The following is a 19,580-nucleotide window of genomic DNA, read 5'->3' as shown; positions in this document are numbered from 1 at the left end:
CTGGCCCCTGGGGTGTAAAGCCAGGGGAGCATGAGCTCTCCATCAAAGAAGAGACATGGCAGGAGCGTGCCTACCCAAGCTTGCTCTTCCTTCCTAAAGGATACTCACAACAGGGCAGCCAACAAGGAGGGGATGGCTGACCCGTAGAGGGCAGTGGGGAGGGCAGCCAACAAGGAGGGGATGGCTGACCCGCAGAGGGCAGTGGGGAAAGGTGGGGTCCCCCAAGAAATACCAAACTGCAAAGCCAACCAGAGAAGCCCATTTTCTGGACTTCTGGATTGTTAAGTGAGACTGTCTTTTATGTCCTTTAAGCCTTGATAGTCTCAACAGAAGGGACTGCGGCTAAGAGAGGAGAGGCAGAGGGGCAGAGGACAGACATCGCTGCTGGGGAGGGGCTTGGGAACTCTGCTCTGCACTAGAAGCAATGCTGACGTGCGATCAATAGTAACGGGAACTGGAACAATTATGCCACAGTCTCTGCTGCAATAGCTCTGAGACGCTTTCCCGGGTGACTCAGAAGGAAGTAGGAAAGAAATCAGGTGAAAGTTTTCTTTCTATCTGTAGGGTGTACTGTGATTTGGGCAAACACTCACCCGTACGCTCCCCTCCCTCTCTTCTCGTTAACCTGCACTGCTTTGGCTGCTCTGAATTAACAGGATCATACACGGGAACAAGCCACCACCATCCCTCCCGGCCCCGGGAGGCAGCTTCTCTCCAGACTGATGCCTCAGCTGGTCACTAAATGTGGCTTCAGATCCAGCTGAAGACCATTATCTTTACAGGCTTCAGCCCCACACGACACAGGCCAGTGTGAAAATGGGGGCCATGGGGCCATGTGCCCCCTTTTCATGTCCTTCCTCACGCTTGCTGACTCGGGGGTGTCGGCCCCCAGTGTCCAGCTACTGACAAGATTGTGACTTGGAGGAGGCACGCTCAGCAGGCCCGGGGTGCCGGTGCAGCCACACAGGGTGGATGGTAGCAAGAGTGGGTGTTTGGGCTGCTCCTCCATTTCCCGAGCATACACCCCCTGCCTCAGGCTCTGGGCCTGTTTTCCATTTCCCCCTCCTCAAACTGGCAAGTGAGGGCCGCAGAGCTCATTTCACAGCTGGAAAAGACAAGTCCCACGGCTAATGCTGAGCAGAGGGATCAGCGGAAGTCAGGGTCTCCCTTCTCGTCAGGTTTTTTTCCCCCCTATCATCCAGCCAATTATAGGGGTATTGCTGGCCTGGGGGCTCACAAGTCCATTTCTTCAGGATTTAGTACGACTTTGGGAGGGTCCTGGGGAGGGGTACAGACTAGTCCTGATTAAGTATCAGAGTGCCTTATGGTATTTTTGTTGGAAGGCTTTGATCAGCAGTGGGACCCGACGCCTTGAGGAAGCGAGGCATGACATTAGTGCTGACACCTGGATAGGAGGGAGCAGGAGGTGGAGGGGTAAAAATCCAGCCCCGTGGGGACGGCAGCAGGGTTGAGCACAGCCTAATTCCAGCTCAGAGGAGCTGGCTCTCAGATGTTCCAGCCAGTGTCCACCCACAACTGTGACATCGCCTCTTGAGACGGCCCCAGAGGCTCACCGACTCCTCCATTCTGTCTGAAGATGGCTGCTCCCCTTCTGACCCCCTCTGAGGACACACTGCATCTCCCTTCTGCCTCCGGCCTGTCCGGCACACGCTTACCTCCCACCCAGGAGTGTTGTGCAGAGCGAGGGCATCTCTCTTGGGCTCAGTGAGTCTAAGTCAGCCCAGACAGGCAGTCTGCCATCCAAAGCCTCCCTTTAGTCCCAGATCTGATTCTCAGCCTCAGCCTCATGGCTCTCTCCCAGGAGCCTCCTGCTTCAGCCTCTCCATTCCTCCAGCCCCAGCTGGCTGGACCATCTCTGTACACACAGCTCTCCCCCAGGCCTCAAACCGTGATTGCCCAGACTATGCTTGCTCCTCAGCCCTCCTCCTCCAGTGCCACAGTCTCCCCCTGTCAGACACGTGCCATCCTTCCAGGCTCAGCTCTAAAGCCCCCTCCGCCGTGGAACCTGTCTACCGCTGCCGTCTGCTCTCCTCCCAGATCATGTCCTTGTGGTATGACTTTATTTATCCTTGTAAGAGTCAATAAATGTTTGCAGAGCTTTCGTGTGCCCTGTGCTGCGAATACAAAGAGGATGGACACCCAAGAAATCACACTCGTGGACTCTTTCTGACAGCTTTGCAAATGGAAACTTGAGCATGGCTTCTGGTCTGCAGGAGAGGGGAGGGGAGGGGCGGGTGTGCGGAGAAGAATGGGGCTCTCGGCAGGTGGGGCTGGACTGTGACAAACAGGAGTGCTCAGAGAGCCAGGGGCTGAATCTCGTAAATGAACGAGACCCAAGGAAAGGCCTTCAGAAAGAGCAAGTGACATGTTTAACTGTCCTCTCGCCCACCTCAATCATCTGTGGAAGAGACCAAGCATTTTCCGCAGCAGCCGGGGCACTCTGACAGGCCCTCGAGTGGTTTCACAGGGAACTGGTACAGAAAGCTGCGTTCCCTTTATCTTCCTGAGGAAGCCTGTGCCTCAGGTGTGTCTAGGGCCTGGCCCAGCTCACACAGGCAAAGGGTTACAGGATTTAACAGCCATGGCACTGATCTGTGGAAGGCATGAGGGCAGACGCAGGGAGGGTCTCCCCTGGCTTCCCCAGCACTCTGCCCATCCACTAGTCACCCGCTCACCCGTCAGACAGGATGCCCTCTGCGATCTCACACACCAGGACGAAGAGCAGCATGAAGGTAAGGATCCAGCGCAGGTTGTGCCCCGGGAAGTGGAGCCAGGTGCTGTGGTGAATGTGCACCTTGGAGCTCTGGCTGCCCCATCCTGCCGGGAGAGACAGACGGTGGGACAGACGGTGGGACGCCTACGTGGAGGAGGACTGCTGCGTCGAGAGGAGGGAGAGCCCGCAAACCCCACTTCCCCGGGGCTGCGGCGAGAGGAGGGAGAGCCCGAAAACCCCACTTCCCCGGGAATGAGCATATGGAGTACATGTCCAGGCAGGAGCCTGCGGCCTGGGCCACGCAGGGACCCCTGACCTCTGTGTGCCTGGCTGTCCGTGCTGCAGTGGACATGTGCTGCATGGTTTCCTGCTATTTTTGGCCAATCGTCGGTCTCTGTGAGTAACCAGCAGCTTCCTCCGCAGCACTCTTTATTGTTGAGACAGGATCTCAGGTTGCCCACACCAGCCTTGAACTTCCTATGTAGCCGAGGATGACCTTAAGCTCCCTGGTCCTCCCGCCTCCAGCTCCCAGGAACCAGGGTTTCAGGGTCGCCAGGTTCAGCAACTTTTTACTAATTTAGTTTGACGGCCACTTTGCCGTCCTTCCCCAAATAATTTTTAGGATTTGCTATTTCTCTCAATGGAAGTAAATGAACAGTTGAGGAATCATGCCAACATCCTGTGAGAACGGAGCTGATGGGCCTGGGAGACTCAAGGTCTTGGGAGAGGAGGGGACTTGGGAAGACTGGGTGGCCAACTTTGTAGACCACTTTCTGGCAAGCTCGCTGGTAATTGCTAAACCCAGTCTGAGTTGGTCCACCCGGCCCTGGAGGAGTTGCACTCGGAGGACTAGCGCCTTGGGTGGCGGGGTACTGGCACCCGAACTCTAATCTCCTCGCCCAGCGTGCACCCAGACTTTCGGGGCCAGGGAAAGTCTTCTACCATGTCAGGCCGCGCCGGGACCGCGCGGTGCTCGCGGGCCACCGTCACCAACCTCCCCAGCTGCAGCCTGCGCTGCCAGACCCCATCGGAGTCCAGCTGCGGCGGTGACAGCTCAGGCCGGGGAGTGTGTGTGTGTGTGTGTGTGTGTGTGTGTGTGTGTGTGCGGGGGGGGGGAATGGCCCGGCTCTCGCCGCTGCACCACTCGGGGTGTGGCCGACCCCTCGACACGTTCCCCGCGCCTGCAGAATCCCATCCCGGGTCAGGCCCTACGGTAGCAAAAACTTAAGGCTCCCTAGGGCCGAGAGTGCCCATCGTGTTTGGAGCGGGTTCAGGGATGGAAGCGGGTGCGAGCGCGGAGACGCAGAGCAAGGGACCCAGGGAGGCTGGCGAGCCGGCGCGGGACCGCCGGAGCCGCGCGCCCTCCCCCGCGCGCCCTCCCGCCCTCCGCGGCGCCGCGCGCTCACCGATGAAGAGGATGGGGAAGGTGATGAAGAGCAGGAAGACGTGAGGCACCACGTTGAGCGCGTCCACGAAGCAGCCGTTGTTGAGGACTCCTTGGTCCACTCGGTAGGCGGCCGAGTGGTTCTCGGTGCCGCAGAAGGCCAAGGGCATGGCGGCGCGCGCGCGGGCTCGCCTCCGGCTCCGCGCGCCTCCCGCGCCTCCGGCCCGGCACCACCCTGCTCTCCCGCAGGGCCCGCCCCGGCCGGCCCGCCCCGCCCCCACCTGCCGCCGGGCCCCGCCCCTCCAGCTGCTCCTGTGGGCTGAGGGTGGGGTCTCGCCAATGCGCAGGTGCGCTGGGTGCAGGCAAGGCGGTGTCTGAGTGGGAGTCGTAACCGAGATGAGCCGGGTGAGCCGGGAGAGCGTGGGTTTGGGGTTCCCGAGTGTAAATTCGCCCGAGCACGGCTCCGATGGACGTAGGAGATCAGATGGTCCCGCGGGAATAGAGCGGCACCGATTCAGTCCAGAGATGCTGTGGAGAACTTGAACGCAGGAGGGTGCTTGGGAATTTTCTAAGTGTCTCAGGCACGGGGTCGCGAAGGACCTCAGAGCCTGTCCCGATCTTTCCCAAAAAGATCCAAGGTGTGCTTGCTAGCCAGTGGGAAAGCTAGCTTGAACCCAGCCCCTCCTCCCTTGTGATGGTTAGGTCTTTGTTTTGGTTTGGTTTGGGTTTTTTTTTAGATTTCACTTTTATGAGTGTGTGTGTGTGCACGTGCGTGTACGCGTGTGTGTGCGTGGGGGTGCCGGTGCCAGCGGAGGCCAGAAGAGGAACTTGAATTCCCTGGAGTTGGAATTACTGGTGGTCGCGAGCTCCCTGGCATGGGTGCTGCTGGGAACAGAACTCAGGATCTCCTCGAGAGCCCCATGGGAGTGCTTTAAACCACGGAGACATCTCTCCAGTGCCTGATAGTTTTTAAGTGTCAACTTGCCACAACCTAGAAGCAATTAAGAGCCTCAGATGAGGAATTGCCTAAATAAGGCTGGCCAGTGGGTATGTCTGCGGTATCTGCCTTGATAATCAATTGATGTAAAAGAAGGCCGCTGTGGCAACACTGTTTCATCGGAGGTACACGAGTGGAGAAAGCTGAGCCAGCGCTAATAGAGCAAGCAAGCGAGGTCCGTGGGCTTGTTATTTCTGTTCTTGCCTGTGGATGTGATGCCATAAGCGCCTGGATGTATCCACTCCCATTGCTGGGGGCTCTATCAGTCCTTTTTCTATTATTATTATCATCATCATCATCATCATCGTTTTCATCATCATCATCCATGAGCTCTTGCTATATAGCCCTGAACTCACTGGGTGTCCCAGATTAGCCTCAAACAATCTTCCTGCCGTAGGCTTGGTTTTTCTTTTAGTCTGTATTTTCTCCACATTTCCTGCCGTGTTCTTTCTTTGTGCAGTTACGTGCTCAGCCATGCTGAAGCTTTCAGTAGGTCACAGTCATAGAGCATTACCTTTCACGCCGTCAGCAACCGTATCCATAACAGGGCCCCCACTAAGCCAGACTGCCTGCTGCTGTCACGGGCATCTTGGCCCATAGCATTCGCCACAGGCTGTGTGCTCAGGCAGCATGGTGTGACGCTCCTCAGAGCATATCCTCATACTGAGGCGGCAGATGACCGTACAGTACCCCCTATTCTGCCTCTGCCCCAGCTTCTAATGTGGTTGGCGCCAGTCACCTCTCTGAGCTTCAGTTTTCTCATTTCTAAACGGGGATGGAGGGAGTCCTATGGATGACATCACAGGTGCACAGGGGCTTAGCAGGCACGGAGGCAGGTCCTCTGTGGTCACTCGGTGTCCACCACAACCCAACACTTGCCTCTCTTGGACCCTTAAAGTAAAGAAAGGTGTGGTCCAGCATTCAGTCCTAGTGAGGAGAGCCGCAGGTGGCTGAAGAGCACTTAGTCTGCAGTCTCGGGGCCTGGTTACCTCAGGGACACATACTACTTCCCCCTCATCTGGCTCTAAAGTAAGCTCACACAGCTCACTGCCTGACACACATGGGGTTGAGAGTTCTCTTGGAAAGTAGTATGATGTCAGCCACTGAAAGAGGCGTGATAAGAGAGCTCTGTAGCTGGGTGTTGCGTTACCTCAAACACCCATCAGTACAGGGCCGATGTAAACACAAGCAGAACCATGGTGCTGGCCTTCCTGGGACTACGGCGGGCAAGCACAGAGAAAGAACAAGGCTGCACACGCACATCAAAAGTCTCCTGGAAACAGGCATGGAGGAGCATGGGCTATGTGACATCATTCATGGACGAAAAAGACTTGCGTGTCTGTCCAGTAAGGGGCCGGCCTCTGGCTTGCTGACTCTGGAGACCCTGCCACTTCTGTCGTGGAAGACTGGAAGGTCAGACACACACCTTGAGAATTCTCAGCCACCCTGTTGCAGAAGAAAAACTGGCCTGGGTTTAAGAGTCTGGATTCTCACTTGCTGGTGGGCCGGGTGTGTGTGGCTCTTCTGGTGTTGCTTCAGCCTCTGTGTGGCTAACTGGGTAACTAGTGGCCCTGGCAGAGGCGATCCTCGTTAGTCACGGTGCCAGCAATGGAATAGTGGCCATTCAGGATCTGAGGCTTTCCAGTAATCTCAACCAAAAGCAGTAATCAATGTGTGTCTGTTGTGTCACAGTTACTTACTTTGCTGTAACAAATGCAGCTTAAGGAAGGAAGGGTTAGAGGGTACAGTGCCTCCTGGCAGGGATGTGCAGCCGCAGGAGCATGAGGTGGCTGTCACATTCCTTCTGCAGTCAGGAAGCAGGAAGAGAGACCCGCTGCTCAGCTCCTCCTTGGGGATTCTAGATCCTGTCAAGCAGATGGTGCCGGACAGTCCCCCCACTCGGTAGAACGTCATGGCGGAGGTACCGAGAACGATGTAGGGCTATTGGTACCAGCGGAGAAAGACACCTCCTCCTGCCCCCTTCACCTCCGATGACTGTGGAGCTGTGGACAGGTGAGAAGCAGACGACAAGGCTTCTGTGGTTCCTCAGAGAAACTGAGACTAGATGAGGGGACTGACAAATATTTTGCCTGAAATACCAGGAGCAGCGGTGTCTCCCCTCTCAGCCCTTCTTAGCTGTGTCAGGAGAGAAAAGAGAAAGTTCTAGCCAGATGGTGCCTGGCTACCTGCCTAGTGAAGAAGTGGCTAGGGACCTAGCTATCAACGATGGCGTGTGCAGGCTGCACTGGATGATCCATATAGATGAAGGTTTCCTCACCCCAAGGAAGAACCACAGACTGATGGACGAAGGGGACCCTCGGCCATACATGAATGGAGGGCTGGTGAGGCGGCCTGCCCCAGTCTCTGATGGGAGAAATGGGGAGGGAACTCCTGGCAGCAACAGAGGCTAACATTTATTTTCTGTTGACCTGTTGAGATGAAGGCTTTCTATACATACAAATTAAAATGTTGCTCTTGCCAGTTAAGATTGTTTGAGGCGGGATTTGTGTAGGCCAGGATAGCCTCAAGCTTGCTGTCTTCGTCAGTGTTGCGCTGCTGTGAAGAGGCACCATGACCATGGCAACTCTTATAAGGAAAGCATTTAATCTGGGCTGGTTTGCGGTCTCACAGGTTTAGTTTGTTATCATAATGGTGGGAATCATGGTGGCCTACAGGCTGGGAAGTAGCTGACAGTTCTATATCTAGATCCCCAGGTAGCAGGAAGAGAGAGGACTCCCCTCAAAGCCCACCCCCAGTAACACACTCCCTCTAACAAGGCCATACTTCCTAACTCCCTGGTGACCCAGCATTCAGCTCTATGAGCCTATGGGGGCCAGTGTTATTCAAACCACCACACTTGCTGTGTGCCTCAGTGCCTAGGGTTAGGATTGCAGGGACATGCCACCTCAACCCGTGGCGTTAGTGTTTTGATCTAAAAGGCAATCCCTCTACAGTCAACCAACCAAGAAGGGCAACTCCCGTGCGTGACCTGGGTTGTGGTTTGATCTAGAAAATGCCCCCATAGACCGGCATGTTTTGGCTTTTGGTCCCCATCTATTTGGGGAGTTTGCAGAACTTTTGAGAAGTGGGTCCTCGCTGGAGAGAGTGGGTTGCTGCAGAGTTGCCAGGGAGCAGAGCCCTGGCCTTGCTTCCCATGCCCTCTCTCTGTGGGACACGTTCACTGTAGTTACAACATGGCCAGCCAGCTCATGCTCCTACGGCCGCGCTCCTTACCGTGAGGCACTGTGGCTCATAGGAGCTGCACGAGCCCAGCTGTCCCTTCATCCTGGTTACCTCCCCTCTCGAGGACATGCAAGGGCAAGTTCAGATTCTTGTTTCTCTTAGACTCTAATTCCCAGGCTAGTCCGGTGATGTGAGACCCTGGAAGGTGAGGCTGAAGAGGGCATCCTTCTCTAAGCCCTGACATGTGTCTCTGGTAGGCCTTCCGTGGACTCTGCCGTCAGCCTGGAGGACTGGCCCGCTGTGGGCTGAGACCACTGACCTGCATCTTTCCACCACGTTCTTCCCTCCTCGGCAGGGTACCTCACCTGAGGTTTGGAGGCCACAGAGCCAAGATGGCTGTGAGTGAGGACAATTTGTATTTCAGTGTCCCAAGATCGGACATCTCTGCCAGAGAGACCTGAGCTCTGGTTTCCTGGACGGAGCCTGCTTGGCTGGAGTCTGCTGGAAGTCTGTACTGTGGGAACAGGGTGTCTGTGGGAGCATGGGTACATCAATCTCCCCAGGACTCAGCTATAAACAGGAGAAATCATCTCTCTCACATGGTTCTTAAGTCAGAAACACGACAGCAGAAGGGTGAGGCACCATTGCTTGAACTCCCAGACACTTCATTGAGCCCCTATCCAATGTCACTGCCTTCCCGGTTTGCTCACCACCTCTCCATGAGGCAGACGATACGAGCATCATGACCCAGGGCAGAAACAGCAGAGAGGGAATCTCAGTGGCCCAAGGCTGCTTTGCAGAAGAGGTGGCAGAGTCCAGCTTCCGTCTTGGGGCATCCTTCTGAGAAACAGGTATCTGGCTTGGGTAGTGTAAAACATCAAGGTAGGTAGGGATGTGACGTGGCAGGTGTCAGTAGGGACATGTCTGGAAGCAGTGTCCACACAGCAAGCCTCCTTATTTAGCCTTGTCTGGTCGGTGTGTGCCTGTCTGTCTTGTTGCAAAGGACCGAGTGTTTATGTCTCCCGATCCTTAAGGCCCAGGCAGTGGCACTAGGAGGCAGAGCCTCTGGGAGATGATTGGGGCAGGACTCACCTTCACAATGACATCCATGTTTTTATGTGAAGCCAGGGATCATTCACTGACATCCTCCCCATGTAGGTTTCAGGGAGAGGACACCTGTCTCAGAGGAAGCAGACTTTAAATAGGCATCGATTCTCTTCTGGCCTTGGACTTTGCAGTCACCAGATTCATGAGAAATCAGTCTTTTTCTAGGCCATCCAGTTCATGGTACCTCTGTCATAGTGTCCAGAATGGAGTCAGATGCTTGTGCACCGGTTTGACCGTGAAGGTGTGGTAGTGTTGAACCTGGGCAGCCCATGCCTGTGATTCTGTGTGGGAGGAGGCCCCTTCACCAAAGGGGAACTCAGGCAGACGCACGGCTTGAGGCAGACTCACCGCCACGAGCTAACATTTATCTGCTCCATGACTGTCTTACTGAAGTGCTCCCTTATGACCTATAGCCAAATCTATTTTTATCTGCAATGTATACATTAAAAATTTAAGTTGGTGAATGTATTTAATGTTAAAGTGAACAGCAACTTCAGTGGTTTAAAGAGTAATGTTGTCCTCTCCTTGGGAGTTTGAAAATCACTTCAGTTTTTTTTTTCCCTTGTTGCACAGACCAGCTTCTGGAGGGATGGGAGCGAGGGTACTGCAGAGCGCAGGACAGGTGTCCTGCTTACTCATCTAACTTGAGGAATAATGTGGGTCAGCCAGGGGGTGTGATGAGTCATCCAGAGAAAGTCAGCAATAGGCATTTATTCTGTAGTTGCTGTGTGTAGACTGGGTTCCTCTCTAATCTACTGTGTCCTTGGGAAACAGACCCAGAGAGGCCAAGTGACATGCTGTGGTTCACACAGCCCAGTGAGATAGAGAATGTGTGTTGGAACCCAGTTTGGTTAATGCAGAATCTGTGTACTTTCTGTCGCAGTGTCTCTCAGAGTGTCCCAGCGTCTCTCAGAGTGTCCCTGCATCAAATTGCTGCTTTGTCGGAGGCGCTTGTGCTCAGGGCAGCTCTCGACTAGAGCTGAGCCATTTGGTTACTTTATTGGGTTCTTTTACCTACCACCCTTCTTCACCCCAATCCCTTCCAGATTCCCAACACTAGGCAGAAGAGAAAGAAGGATAGAGCGGAAAGAGGGCAGAGATCTCTAGACTACTTCCTGCTGATTAGGGTCATTGAGTTCCTTGGGGCAAGTCCAGTCGTCATTGTCAGGATATTGTCAACCAGCAACCAGCAATGTAGCAAACAGTAAACAAACAGCGACAAAATGGAAGTTTCTGGTTTCTTTGGAGACTCAGTTTTGTCGTGTGATGTTTTGCTGTGAGCTGTCTGGTTCCAGGCACGTGACTTTGACCGGCTGAGAACTGGCTGGGTGGACTTTGAGGAAGAGAGATACACAGTGAGGTGAGGCTCTGTGGACCGGCATCGCTGCACCGTCTTCGTGCTTCGACACTTGACTTTGCAGAGCGAAAATTTCCAGAGAGCTTCTCAGGGCAATCCAACTGAGTCTTGCGATTTTCTCTGACTCGTCATGCTGACTTGTGTTGCCGCAGGGGTTGGGGGAGATGGAGGGGAGGTAAAGGTATTGAAGAACCCTAAATAAAGTAGGTTTGGTGAAAAATCTCAGCGTACAGGCGGCGCCCAGCCGTGGCTTAGGCGCAGTGGGCAGCTTTGCTTCTAATGCAGTGGAGGAATCGGCAGGTTTTGAGGGGTTGGCAATGGTGTTTAAGGAGGTTGGCAAGATACCTGCTATTGCTGTTGGCTGGTCTCCTGTATTACTTCTCGGGGGGGGGGGACGTTTCTGGTTTTGCTTTGAGGTCTTCATATGTATCTTTTTGAAAAAGACTGGAGGGAAAGCTGAAGACTCAGAAGGATCGCTCAGTTCTCCGGTGTTGGAAAGGATTGCAGATTTGGCTATGCACCTAGAGAGTTTGCAAAGGCGACGGTGGGAGAACAGGCTTGGTGTCCGACTCAGGGACTTTCCTGCAGGATGAAAGAGGGAAGCAAACAAGACTGGAAGGCAGGCTGCTGCCCTGCCCTGCTCCATGCACTTTCATTACCCAGAGCACCTCCGTGAGGCCGGGGGCTGGGAAGAGCGGGAGGCAGTAGGTAATCGGGTTGCTGTGGATCCATGTGCATCGCCAGAGGAGTGGCCTAGGGCTACACAGGCACCGTCAGCCTTCCCCGTCTCTGTGCAGCATGTGCCTGCTATGATGGTGGTGGAGCTTATGATGAGAGGGCATGGCATCCAACAGACATGCTAGATTTAACACGTTTTAAAGAGTCTATTTTAAGGTATGGGATGCATTAACCATTTGTTAAGCAAGTATTAAATAATTGGGCTATGCAAAACAGACTTATTTGAATCCCAAGATTGGAAGAGTTTGGTGTGAGCTGTTCCAGAAGCTGGTCAACAATTACAAGGGTTATCATGGTGGAGGGATGAAGCCAGGAAAATGGAACAGCTCAGGACTTAAAATCCCACCAATCCACACTCTGGAAGTGCCTGTCCCAGAAAGCTCCGCCCCTAAGAATTCCTATATAAAGCCTGTGCTCTAAGAGCAGAGGCAGCCGCTCCTGGATTCGTTCCTCCTCTCCTGAATTTGTCCCTTCAATAAATCTCTTTTAAAAGATTTACTGCCTGCTGTGACTCACTCATGGAAGGAAGAAGAAATGAAGAAGGAGCAGATCTCAGGCTCCTAGGCTCCTCAGCTCATCAGGATTTGGGGCCATCCTTCCCTGGGAACTGCAAAGTCTCTGTTGAGGAGGCCTCCTCTCAGAGCTGTGCGGTTCCCGGGCTCCCCGTATCTCAGGACAACCTTGGGACACTGTCCTATTCAGAGCTGTGCAGTTCCCAGGCTCCTGTGCTTCAGGACACCCTTGGGATCTGTCCCACTCAGAGCTGGGATACCTTCCCAGTCCTTGTGACTTGGATTTGTGGCCCCAGAGCTGTGGGTTTCCCGGACACCCTTTCATCTGAGCACCAGAAGGCAGCCCGACCAAAAACAACACTGCACTCTACCACACTGCCTCCCAGTCAGGGACAGTAACAGGCAGTCCCTGCTCTCAGGGCCATGGTGTGAGGGTGGTTTGGGTAGGTATGGCCCCATGGACTCAAGTGTTTGAATCCTCAGCCCACAGAGAGTGGCACTGGTAGGAGGTGTGGCCTTGTTGGAGGAAGCGTGTCACTGAGGGAGGGTCTTGAGGTCTCCTTATGGCCAGTCTATGTGCAATGTGCTGCTGTCCTGCTGCTGTCTGTGGATCAAGATGTAGAACTCTCAGTCCTTCCAGCACTGTGCCCGAATGTCACCATGCTTCCTGCCATGATGATAATGGATTAAACCTCTGAACTGGAAGCCAGCCCCAATTAAATAGTTTCTTTATAAGAGTTGCTATGGTCATGGGGTCCCTTCACAGCAATAAAACCCTAACTAAGACAGTCTGTCTAGGCAAAGAAGATAAATGGTGGAGGGTGGCAAAGAAGAGGAAAGGAAAAGAGAAAAAGAAGGGGAGAGAGAAATTGGCTGAGCTTGCAGACACAGCTTTCTGGGAGCTTCAGGCGAGGTCGTGGTGCCCATCGTTAGAGGTGACAAAAGGGACGTTATGGAGAGACTGCCGAAGCGTCCACACGCATGGATCTGGGATGTGCTTGGCAGACAGTCTAGTGAGCTTGGGAATCTTGGCATTATAAAGGACTCTGAGAAAGGCCATGAGCATGGTGTGGGGGAGGGGCTGGAGTGCTGGTGCCCCGCAATGTCCAGCTGAGGTTCCGAATGTCAACCCCGCCCCTGCAATGGGCACCACCCATTCCACAAGCCACCTGTGACATCAAGATGCCCTCACTGAGGGGACAGCGTCTCTGCTCTCCCTGCCATCTAATAACCAGATTCTGAGTTCTCAACACTGGCTTCGAGTGTCCCTTCTTTGCTTCCACCCCACAGCAGAACCACCGAAAGGTTCCCTAGTCCCCAGCCCTGTATTCAGTCCCCAGCGCTCATCACCCTGAATGGCAGTGGTTCACACGGGTCGGGGTGTCCTGTTGTGCTGGGAGTGTCTCTCGGGCTGCAGCTGAGACTGAGTGTTGGATCTGGCACAGGTTTAATATTTGTTAACTGGAGGAATGGATGGATGGATGGATGGAGAGTTGAATGGCTGAGTCAGTCAGGGACAGTGGTTCTCCTCGGTGTAACAGCTATTTGTTTACTCAGCGAAGTGGAAAATTGATGTTTGTTATCTCGTTTCAGCTTTCTCATTGATGTGCATTATGTCGTTAGTCATGAGCTCTCTTTGCTTTTAGCAGATCATTCCCTATTTAGTGATGTGTTTATACTAAGCACCTCCTGTGTGCTGGACAGCATACGAATTGCTAAAGAAAATGTGGGGAGTGCATAGTGCATCTAAAGTGTTGTTTCACCTTTGGGGTCTTTCCAGCCCCTCACTGTCTCATTAGGGTTTCGTTGCTGTGAAGAGACACTGTGACCACAGCAATTCTTATAAAAGAAAGCATTTAACTGGGGCTGACTCACAGGACCAGAGGTTTAGTCCATTATCATCATGGTGGGAGGCATGGCGCACAGGCAGATGTGTGCTGGAGGAGGAGCTGAGAGTTCTACACCTTGATCTGCAGGCAGCAGGAAGAGACAGTGTGCCACACTGGGCATGGCTTGAGTATAGGAGACCTCAAAGCCCGCCCCCACAGTGACACACTTTCTCCAACAAGTTTGCACCTCCTAATAGTGCCACACCCTGTGGGCCAAGCATTCAAACACAGGAGTCTGTGAGGGATGTTCCTATTCAAACCACCAATACACTATTTTTTTTTAATCCTCTGTGTGTGTGTGTGTGTGTGTGTGTGTGTGTGTGTCCAGCCCATGCTTCAGGCTTTTGTTTATTTCTATTTAATTATCAGGGTGGATGTAAGCTCTTGTGAGTCCTAGACACTTTTGAAAGTCTGGTAAAAGCATTGGAATCCCTTCTGAGATGGATAAACCTCTCTGTGGACCCTCACTTGGAAACAATAGGGCCGAGGAGGCCGGGCGCCTGGGCAGCTGTCGGTCTGTGTCAGTGGTTTTGCTTTTGGCTCAGTGGTCCCTGTAAGCTGAAGGGTGGGGCCCACACAGCAGACCCTGGCTCCCTGGCCCTAGAGTCCCCCTTACCTGATAAAGAGCCTACGGTCGGAGTAGTCACCATGCCCATGCAGGCAGACAGAGGATCTCTGCTGTCGCTGCTTTCTCAGCATGCCGAGGACACGCTGCCACCCTCCCTCGTGTGGACTGTGCAGAGACCAAGCCTCAAGGCCTCTCCATGCTCACACAGGAGGCCCCGGAGCCTCCGGAGACTTGGAAAGCTGGTGTGAAGATGAGAGACTGTCACATCTCCAGAGACATTTTGCCCTTTGCAGACACAAGGATCAGGTGGTAGCCTGGGTGATGGTTCTGTCCTACAGGGTCAGAAACCATATTTCCAAGTGGTACCCAGCACTGAAGCAGGATCGCAAAGAGCTAGGCGGTGTTGGTGTTCGCCCTGTTCCTCATATCGGGCAGCAGGAGCCGTCCATGCCCGGCCGGGGCAGGCTGGCTGGACCAATCGTGCTCACACGCAGTGGGTATGCGGTATCCACTATGTCAAGGAAAGAAGGGAGGGCGTTCCCGGTGGGAGGGGACCTCAGTGATGGCGTCCAGCGTGTGAAAGCCCGGAGTGCCGTCTCCAGCACCACAAACGGGGACAAGTAGAGAAAATTCCAACACATGGCACAAATGTGTGAACAGCAAGGGCATAATTGTCCCATTAAAAATGTTTTCTACGAGGGCAGGTGATACAGCTCAGCGAGTCAAGGCGTTTGCCACCAAGCCTATGACCTGAGCTGGATGCCGTGACACTTGTGGCAGGAGAAAACTGACCCCTGAAAGCCGTCCTCTGACCTCCATACAGGAGCTGTGGAACTACGTACCACATACATATGTGCACACAAAAGAAATTAAATCATGGTAAAAATGGTAAACATTTTAATGAGCATGTATTAACTGCACAGAAAAGGGGTTTGCGCGTATGGATTGAATACACTTTGATCATATTCATCCCTCTGTCGCTTGTGGTTTTTGTCCTAACGCAGGGGTAGCTCAGGCTGGCCACATGCCTTGAACTTGCTGAGGATGCCCTTGAGCACTCCTCCAGCCTCTGCCTCCGGAGTGCTGCGCTTACAGGTGTGCGCCGACACAGGCTTCCTCTCTTCTCTCCGTTATCCTTTCCTCTCGTTTTCATTTCCCTTCTCCTTGAGGAATTACAATTAGCAAAATACACAAATCACGAAGGGGCAAATGCCTTAGAAGTCCACTAGACGGGTTTCTCCAGCAGGCAGAGAGAGGACAGAGAGGACGGTGGTTGCCAAAGGCTCTACGAGCTCAGGATAAAATGGATAAAGACGAACATCTTAAACCAGGCATCCACACGTGGGCATGAGTGCAAGCATACACACACAGCCAGTGGCAACCCTGCTAGAGAAAGAAAAGGTGTGTGTGTGTGTGTGTGTGTATGAGTGAGTGTGTGTATGTATGAGTGAGTTGTGTCAGTGTGTGTGAGTGTGTCTGCGTTCACAAGGCTTTACACTGAACTGCACATGGAGAGGGAAGGGGTCCCTCAGCTGATGCAGGTGCAGGTGAGGGCACCGAGCAGAGTAGGGCTGCCCTTTGCCCTCCTCTAGGAGGCTCCGTCCTCCGGGGAGGTGGGCCTAGCCAACTTCTATGGCCTGTATCCCAGGTTCTCGAGAACATCACTTGATGAGGCAAGAGCGTCAGCTCTGATTCTTCTCACACTCCCAACCCTATGACGCGGTACCAATCTCTCCTATGACTAAAAACCCCAAGAAAGTGGTGAAGAAATGTGGCTACGGTGACACTTCAAGTCTCACTTCTCAGGGCGTTTGAGGATCCATTCTTGTTTTCTCACATCTCATCCCAAGCACTGGCCGGGTCACCTAGAAGCTGCACATACACACTGAGAAGAAGGCTCCTCAAGGCTGAGGGACATGGGGAGATGCCCTCGGCAGCAGCTCAGGGCCACTTCCCTCCCTGATTTACTTCTGAATAGACCCTTCCTCTTTATGGGGTCCACAGTGGAGCAGTGCTGACCTCTGCCCCGTAACCCAGGTCGGGGCCATCGGGCCCTGCTGTATGCTGAACTGCAAGGACAGAGGTTCAGAACCAGCAGTTCTCATTTGAGAATGAGGCTGACTAGAGTGGGGCAGAGCCAAGATATGGTGTGGTGGTTGATTTTCTGTGTCAGCTCAGCAGGCCACGACACCCAGACGGGCAAACACATCTAGATGCTTATCTCTGAAGGTATGTTTGAGATGGGATTAAGATTTACATCCACGGACTCTGAGTGATTGCCTCAATGTCCACAATGTAAGTTGCCCTTACCCTGCTTAATCAGTTCACAGTCTTAATAGGAAAAACAACAACAACAAAAACAAAACAAAACAAAACAAAAAAACAAAAACAAAAAAACAAACAAAAAAAACCCCTGATCTCAGTGGCCCAAGTTTAAACTCCCAGCACTTATGTAAAAGGCCATGTGTGCCCCTGCATACACATGTGCATGCCTCTCACCCCTGACCACACACTTAAAAATGCCAGTTTTCCAAGGAAGAGGGCATCCTGCTGATGACCAGTCTGCACTTGCGCTGACTGTGACCCCCATCATGCTGGGCTTCCTCAAAGACCTTGGGCTTGTTTGAGGCCACACTGTGTGAGCTTATTCCTTAAGGTCAACAGAGCAGGGGCTGTTGAGAGGGCTTGGCTGTCAAGAGCACAGGCTGCTCTTACAGAAGACCTAGGCATGATTGCCCCCAGAACTGGCATAGAGGCTTACAACCATCTATAACTCCAGTTCCAGGGGATCTGGCACCCTCTTCTGGCCTCCGTAGGTCCTGCATGCCTGTGGTGCACAGACAGGCAAAACTCCCATACACGTAAAACATTAAAAAGCAACACAAAAAGCATTTAAAAGTTCCCCATACATATAAGTATATTACTGTAACGTGTGTATTTCACTCATGTGTGTGTGTTCCTTGGGAGAACTGTGGCTGATACAGGAATCCAAAACAGAATCCCAGTGCCTTTGCTTGAGCATCTAGCTCAGCAAAACCTCCTCAAACACCCCTGGATTTTTTTCACTACTCAAACTGTCCTCTGGAGTTGTGTTTCTGTCAGTTCCAGCCCTAAGGGTCAGAGGAACAGCTGGCTCAGCTCTCAACCACGCCCAATCCCCAGGCTCCCTTTCATCGATGGTCTGTGCCTGGAAGGGTGAACAGAAAGTCTGTTTGGGTTTGAAGGCAATGTAATGAAGAGAGCACAAGGAGAGTCCAGTGTGGCCAGAGCCAAGGAGACAGGGCTGGAGAAGTGGGCAGGGACCAGGGATATAGGACTCTGAGAACCAGCTAGGAGTTTGGGCTCTGTCCTTGGGGCAGGAGAGAGACCTTGAGGAGTTTCAAATGGTGCAGACATGACCTGGCTGCAGTTTTAGCTCGCTCGCTCCGCGGTGGGAAGACAGATGACACAGGAAATAGAAGCAGGGGAGTGATTTCCCTGATGCTCCCATAATCTAATTCCGCATGCAGCCGGTTCCTTCTCACTTGCTTGAAGCGCTCTTGGTGCTGCGGCGTCTGGCTCTACACCCTAGCTTACCACCGACTCCCCGTGAAGGCTCAGACTTGATACAGGATGCCTCAGTTTCCTACCGAAGATAACAGCGCTGCTTCCCTCCTGCGGTCCTTTGCAGGGACAGAGTGACTGACGCCAGGTTTGGATCCCAGCACAGTGCTGGATGCACGAATCCCAGAAGCATCTCAACCAGGTACAATCCGTACTGCAGCTCAGGTCCCCTGCGACACTATGTTAGCATTCTGTTATGTAACAGAATATCTGTAACTGTACACTATCACCAAAAAATCAATTTAGAAGGAGGAACGATTTGTCTGGGCTTTCGGTGTTGGAGGTTTTGGTCTATGACCAGTTGCTTTCCAGACTGCAGTGAGGAAGGATATGGTGGGAACACATTACAGAGGAGCCAGAAGTGAAAAAGAGAGGAAGAGATTGGTGTCAAATAATCCAGTTTAGGGAAACACTCCTTTGTCACTGACTTCTCACATAGCTGGGACAAAAATAAATAAAATAAAAAATAAAAAAAAAAACCTGACAGAGACAACTAAAGTAGGAAGAGTTGGTTGCTTTGGGGTCCCAGCTTTAGATGGGATATAACCCATCACAATGGGGAGGGAGCGAGGTGCCAGGAGCCACAGCAGCCTCTGGCGTCAGGAATTAGTGTGCAGACAGGAAGTGAAACTAGAGCTTATAAAGCCCCAAGGCCCACCCCCAGCAAACTACTTCCTCCAAGAGGCCACACTTCCCAAAGAGTCCACAGCCTTCCAAAACAGTGCCACCAGCTGGGGGAACCAAGAGTTCAAACACCGGAGTCTGTGGGAGACATTTCACATTCCAAACCGTAAACCCTCAAAGACCTAGACCTTCCCCACAGGCTCCACGGTTAGTTTCCCTACATTAGATTAGCACTGAGCAGAGCCTGCAGGCCTTATAGAGACCCTCCTGAGCCAAAGGGTAAGTGAAAAATACTGAACAAAACGCACTTTATGTCCTTAACATCCGCCTCCTCCTCCCTGGCCTCCCGCTGCCTCGGAGCTACGGCTTTCCTCCCTTGGCAACACTACCAGAGCTGTCATACCACATACTCCTCTGCCCAGGGAAGAGCCTGAGACTGAAGTCTGGTTTCTGTGGCAGGAGCAGAGCTTTTGCTCCATGGTAAAGCGGAATCACGTAAACCGAACCTTCTTAAGATGGGGACTGTGTGTAGCCAGCAGATCTCGACTCTGCTAAAGCCGGCTGTGAACTTCCAGCCCCAGCAGGACTGGCCACTGCCTGGTCCAGCCCCTCTGTGCATTCTGGCTTCAGCTGTCCCCCAGGGCCTGCCCTAAGCCCTACTTTGCAAAAGCTGTCTGGATCTTTCCAGTTCTTATCTGGTTACTGTCGCATGTTTGGGATTCAATATGGGATGACAACTGTCTCCAGGGACTATCCAAGAGTCCCTGTCTTGTCCCTACTGGCACCTTCTCTCCTCTTTCCCAAGGTTCTGCTGGGTTACACTCTGTGCATGGGTGGATCTCTGGTCTCATCACCCGACCCTGGCAACCTCCGAGATACCTTGA

General features: G+C 53.1%; 1 protein-coding gene across 2 annotated transcripts in view; it reads right to left on the bottom strand.

Annotated features, from left to right (window-relative positions):
• Abcc8 (ATP binding cassette subfamily C member 8) overlaps positions 1-4,340 on the bottom strand; it is a 69,493-nt gene extending 65,153 nt beyond the window's left edge. For both annotated transcript variants that reach the window (XM_055613452.1, XM_055613453.1), the window contains exons 1-2: positions 4,141-4,340; positions 2,697-2,838 (exon numbers count right to left, since the gene is read on the bottom strand). In XM_055613452.1, the coding sequence (XP_055469427.1) occupies positions 2,697-2,838; positions 4,141-4,288 (290 nt within the window). In that variant the 5' untranslated portion in view covers positions 4,289-4,340. The remainder of the gene's footprint in view (positions 1-2,696; positions 2,839-4,140) is intronic.
• Between the last annotated feature and the right edge of the window lie 15,240 nt (positions 4,341-19,580).

Source organism: Psammomys obesus, unplaced genomic scaffold, assembly GCF_907164565.1.
Source record: "Psammomys obesus unplaced genomic scaffold, mPsaObe1.curated_primary_1811, whole genome shotgun sequence".
Lineage (NCBI taxonomy): Eukaryota > Metazoa > Chordata > Mammalia > Rodentia > Muridae > Psammomys > Psammomys obesus.
Note: the sequence above shows the minus strand (reverse complement) of the source record. Positions and strands in the feature narration are given on the sequence as shown.